The sequence below is a fragment of the Coffea arabica genome, chromosome 2c (assembly GCF_036785885.1).
Source record: "Coffea arabica cultivar ET-39 chromosome 2c, Coffea Arabica ET-39 HiFi, whole genome shotgun sequence".
NCBI classification, from domain to species: Eukaryota; Viridiplantae; Streptophyta; class Magnoliopsida; order Gentianales; family Rubiaceae; genus Coffea; species Coffea arabica.
Genome location: NC_092312.1, coordinates 49,227,601 through 49,233,325, shown reverse-complemented (window position 1 = coordinate 49,233,325; position 5,725 = coordinate 49,227,601). Strand labels below are relative to the sequence as shown.

General features: G+C 43.7%; 1 protein-coding gene across 1 annotated transcript; it reads right to left on the bottom strand.

The window, feature by feature from the left end:
* Positions 1–2,762: 2,762 nt before the first annotated feature.
* Positions 2,763–5,225, bottom strand: LOC113720259 (uncharacterized). The gene is made up of 2 exons (XM_027245177.2): positions 4,841–5,225; positions 2,763–4,174 (listed from the first exon to the last, which is right to left on the bottom strand). The coding sequence occupies exons 1-2, from the start codon at positions 5,223–5,225 to the stop codon at positions 2,763–2,765; spliced, it is 1,797 nt and encodes a 598-aa protein (XP_027100978.2).
* Between the last annotated feature and the right edge of the window lie 500 nt (positions 5,226–5,725).

Genomic DNA, 5,725 nt, shown 5'->3' with positions numbered 1-5,725 from the left:
TGATAGGGCAGGATTTTTGAATCTTTGGTTATCCACTGCTTCAAGGTTTGATGCACGAGCAAATCTGAATCACTGAAAGCTATCAACTCTTTGATTTCCATTTCTAAAGCCATTTTGAGACAAAAAATGCAGGCTTCATATTCAGCCATGTTGTTTGTGCAAGCGATTTGCAATTTGGCAGCGGCAGGGTAATGCTTCCTTTCGGGTGAAACCAGAACAGCTCCAATTCCGGCTCCGAGAGAATTCGAAACTCCATCGAAGAAAAGCCTCCATTCAGGATTTTGCTCACCTATATCATATGTAGCGCCTACGAATAAAACTTTCTCATCAGGGAAATAGGTATGAAGTGGTTGATAATCATCATCCCTTGGATTTTCTGCCAAATGATCAGCTATAGCTTGCCCCTTGACCGCCTTTTGTGAAGTGAAAATAATGTCGAACTCTGATAGAATTATCTGCCATTTGGCCAGGCGTCCGGTTAACATCGGCTTCTCCAAAAGATACTTCAAAGGATCAGATCGGGAAAATAAGATAAGTGGTATGGCTCAACAAATAGTGTCTCAACTTTTGAGCCGCCCAGGCCAATGCACAACAGCTTTTCTCAATGAATGAATAATTAGCCTCGTACTGCGTGAACTTCTTGCTTAGATAGTAAATGGCTTGTTCTTTCCTTCCAGAGTCATCGTGCTGACCTAGAACACACCCTACTGCTCCATCAAGTACAGATAAATACATAATCAAAGGTCGGCCCGGTTTGGGCGGCACTAAGACTGGTGGATGCAACAAATAATCTTTAATCTTGTCGAAAGCCCGTTGGCACTCCTCATTCCAATACAACGGCACGTTCTTTCTCAATAATTTGAACAACGGCTCGCACGTGGCAGTTAATTGGGCAATGAACCTCCCAATAAAATTGATCTTCCCTAAGAAACTTTTCACGTCTTTCTGAGTTTTTGGCTCCGGCATATCTCGAATTGCTTTGATTTTTGCTGGATCTATTTCTATGCCCTTCTTGCTAACAATGAATCCCAACAGCTTACCCGCAGGTGCTCCAAAGGCGCATTTCGCAGGATTTAACTTCAAATTGTACTTCCGCAATCTTTCGAATAACTTCTTCAAATCAACCAAATGGTCCTCTGCCCTCTTAGACTTGATTATGATGTCATCCACGTAGACCTCCATCTCCCGGTGGATCATATCATGAAATAGGGTTGTCATGGTCCTCTGATACGTTGCTCCAGCATTCTTTAAACCGAAAGGCATGACTCGATAGCAAAAGGTACCCCAAGGGGTAATGAAAGCAGTCTTCTCCCTATCCTCTTCTGCCATCAAAATTTGGTGGTAGCCAGCAAAACAATCGCAAAAGGATTCAATCTCATGTCCGGCAGTATTGTCTAAGAGAATGTGAATATTTGGTAGAGGGAAATCATCTTTAGGACTGGCTTTATTAAGGTCTCTATAGTCAATACAAACTCTCACCTCTCCACTCTTTTTTGGAACAGGGACAGGATTTCAAAGCCAAATTGGGTAATGGGAAACAATGATAATGTTGGTTTTGAGTTGTTTTTCAATTTGCTCTTTTATTTTGAGGCTTATATCTGGTTTGAACTTCCTGGGTTTTTGTTTTACGGGTGGAAAAGAAAGGTCTGTGGGTAACCTATGCACCACCACATCAGTTGAAATGCCAGTCATATCATCATAGGACCACGCAAATACATCCTGGAACATGGTCAAGAATTCAAGCATCTCCTTTCTCTGCCTTGCATTCAAATGAATACTGATTTGCACCTCCTTAACCTCATCCTCAGTGCCAATGTTAACCTTTTCTGTTTCTTCCAGGTTCGGTTTTGGTTTTTCCTCATATTGTTCAAGGTCCTTTGCAAAAGAATCGAATACCTCCTCATTATCACTCTCGCTTTGGAGCTCGGATTCACAGACCTCCAAGTCGTGAGTGATATAGAGATTACCATTATCGTATTCCAGAACTGTGATATCCAAAGGGTCAAATAGTTTTATTTTTGGCCATCTGAAAGAATTAACGAATGTGGGATAATAAACAAATTAGCATATAACAAACAAAAGGTCAAGCAATACGACAAAAATATAAACAAATGAATAAACAAAACAACATGACAGGAACAACTTGTGCATTTTCATAAAACCTTTGATTGAAAGCAAATGAAAATGAAAACTTAACAATATTTACATGCGCAAACATTAGTCAAAGAGTAAAATTGTTTTCATTGGCTATTTACAGATGCAAAAGTATTTTCATGAATTCACATGAATGATAAACCCCTTTCAGTTTACCGAAACTCCTTCCGAACGGGCAGGGACTCGGCTGTCCAATTGGGAATTGATCCTTCGGTGATGTCAGGAAATTCAGCTTCGCCTGGAACACTATCTTCAAATGTTGCCCCAACAAACAATTGGGCCAAACTTGCTTCAATTTCGTCAACTGGGTTGATTTCTGACATGATCACCTCGGCTGGTCGTGGGAAAGTATAATGCAGGGGTGGAATGTCAAGAGCCCTTTGCCTTCCTTCTTTCTCCGCTTTCTTGCGCTCCTTCATTTCTCTAATATCCTTAGCAGTTGGTCGGAAACCCAAACCAAACGAATCCTTTTTCTCCACAATCTCCACTGGCTTCAGAATTCCTTGCAAATCTCGTCCCAGCCCTTTATCAAATTCATAGCCTCCACGGATCATTTCTTTGGCCATCATGACACTGGCCTTTGGTAAAGCTCGCTCCTCGTTTGTGATCTAACTTACAGAGACGATATCAGCCGTGCTATGAGGAGTCATGGTGACATTGCGGCTTCCATCCTCTTTTGACCCAGAATCGGTGATTACAAGACAATCCTCCTCGGCAAATATAGTTATCAGCTTGTCATTTACTACAAACTTCAGCAATTGATGCAATGAAGAAGGTACAGCCCCAGACTTGTGAATCCACGGCCTTCCAAGCAAAACGTTGTAAACACTAGGAAAGTGCATGACTTGGCAGGTTATTTGAAATTGTGCGGGTCCCATCTCGACCACTAAATCTACTTCTCCTATTGGCTCTCTTTGCGCTCCATCAAAACCTCGGACTATGGTCCCTGAAGGCCTCAGCTTGACATCTTGCAGTCCTAGCTTTTCCAAGGTGCTCCAGGGACATATATTAAGAGCGGATCCATTATCAATCAATACCTTCGGCAGCATTTTTCCGTTGCACCTCACAACTATGTACAGGGCCTTGTTATGTCCAATGCCTTCCGCCGGCAATTCCTCGTCAGAGAAAGTGATTTGTTTGGTGAATAATACGTTCCCAACCACGTGTGAGAAATTATCAACTGAAATGTCTCTAGGAATTTGAGCTTTAGTCAGTACTTCGAGCAATGCATCCCTATGCACATCTGATGAAAAAAGTAGATCCAACATGGATATTTGAGCGGGCGACTTGCTAAGCTTCTCGATCACATTGTATTCGCTTCTTTGGAGCCTTTTAAGGAAATCTAAGGCTTCTCTTTCGGTAATTGTTGGTTTGGCGGGTGGCTCAGAGTTATTTGCTTGAATCGGAATGGTTGCTTCAAACGGGCTTGCAATTTTCCCCGATCTTGTGACCACTGATACTTCCTTCTTTGCAATTGACTTTTCCCCAATCTGTATGACAGGTTCATCATAGTTCCACGGTACTTGTTGCAGGCTCAAGACAGGCTCCTGCTTCGGAAATTCAATGACTATTGGCTCCAAAGCCGCACTCTCAGCTGGCGTGAGATCCAAAATAAAGGGCTTTTCGTCCTCTTCCAATGGCAGTTCTATGACAAAGGGTTGGTCTGTGACCCCAAACACTTCAGCTTCCCTTGCCAATTCTCTGACTGGTTCCACATACTCCGTATCATCCAGAATAACCCCAATAATATTGGCATGTTCCGGTAAAGGGTTCCTATTTACGTTCGGCCCTTGCGCCTCCCTTTTCCGGATTACAATCTCCCCGGCTTCCACCATATCTTGGATTTTATGCTTAAGCGCCTTGCAATTAATAGTCGAATGTCCGGTGGCCCCAGAATGATAAGCACATACAGCTTGTGGATTATACCACGCGGGCATGCCATATGGGTAGGTAGGAGGGGGTACTGTACCGATTTTCCCGGCGGCCTTCAATTGTTCATACAATTGATCCAGAGGCCTGCCTAGGTTGGTAAATGTACGACTAGGGGGTCGGTTGTAAGGTTCAGGAGGTGGAGAATGATTGTAAACAGGTCTATTTGGTGGAGGAAATCTTGGATTATATGGAAGGCGAGGTCGATTTTGGGGTGGATTTGGTTGGGAAATTTGAAAAGGGGCTGAATGTGGGTTTGAATAGCTTGGGCGAGGTCGAGGGTGGTGGATATTGGTAGTATATACAGGGTGCGGATTTGAGTAGTAAGGGTAATGGGGTTGGTAGATTAGACTGTGTTGGTATCGGGGTCTGGGTGAAGGGTTTTGGTTCCAAATAAAGGTTGCATCCCCCTCTTTCTTTTTGAACGGCGGCTTTTTCACATTGCTTCCTTGACCTTGTAAAGCATCCAACTGGGATTTGAGAGTAGAGACATTAACAATTTTTTCGGCTCTCACAAAGTCGTCAAACTCTTCCAATTTATTCACAATTGCAGCAAAAGAACAACCAGTCATACGGAAAATTTCTTCGAAATATGGAGGATCATGCGCCTTTATGAATGTGCGAATAATTTCATCCTCAGTCATCGGTGGCTCCACCTTCGCAGCTATCTTTCTCCATCTCTTGGCATATGTCTTATGATCTTCAGATGGTCGCCTTTTCGTTCCTTCCAGAGTAGTCCGGGTTGGCGCTAGCTCACAGTTATACTCATATTGTCTAATGAAAGCATTGGACAGATCGAGCCAGGTCTTCACTTCCTCTGGCTTTAGGTTGGAATACCAATCGAGAGCATCCCCTTCTAAGCTTTCTGGAAATAATCTCAACGGCAAATTCTCGTCATCCACTGGCTTGCCCAACTTGTTAGCAAACAAGCGCAGGTGCGTTTTAGGGTTGCTTGTTCCATCATATTTGTTGAATTTAGGGGTCTTGAACCCCACCGGCAGTTGCACGTTCGGAAACAGGCACAAATCATCATAATCCAACACCCCTTGTTTGCTTAAACCTTGGCTTTTCCGGATGAATTCATCAAAATGATCCAAGCGTTTAAGTAGCTTCATATCAATCTGGGCAGACGACTCTCCCATTTCTGGCTTATTTTGAAAAGTGTTCTCCGGTACCACAGGCTCTGCGGTATTCTGGTAAAAGGTTTGTGGGTTCGGATGCATGTTTGGGTCGATTTGAGGCTGAAACCCTTGCCCATAAGGAGGATAGAACGGAGGATTTTGAGTATAAGCATATTGCGGGTTGACAATTCCCTCAAACGTGGTTTGCATTGAAGGAATAACAAATGGTAACGTGGTCTGGCTGAGAGGAATAACAAATGGTTCAGATTGTGGTTGTGTGGCGGGCACAGGCTCAGGTTGCACTCCGCTACTAACGAGTTCGTCGATTAACCTCTTTTGAGCGGCCATTTCGGATGCCATTTCCCCAAATTTTGTGAGTAATTCAGTCAACTGAACCCCAGGACTTGCGGCCTCCGGCTGGGTAGTTGCAACGGCCTTATCGGACGATTCTGGCTGAGTGCTCATGTCTACACGATTCCTTTGGGCCTTACTTCGGGATCGCGTAATAATGGGGCTTTTCC

Bases quoted from the DNA above. Each gene is read 5' to 3' on its own strand.
- LOC113720259 (XM_027245177.2), bottom strand. From the start codon at position 5,225: ATGGGAGAGTCGTCTGCCCAGATTGATATGAAGCTACTTAAACGCTTG. The intron at 4,175-4,840 runs GTGAGCTAGCGC...TTACCAACCTAG, and splicing joins TAGACAATATGAGTATAACT to GCAGGCCTCTGGATCAATTG.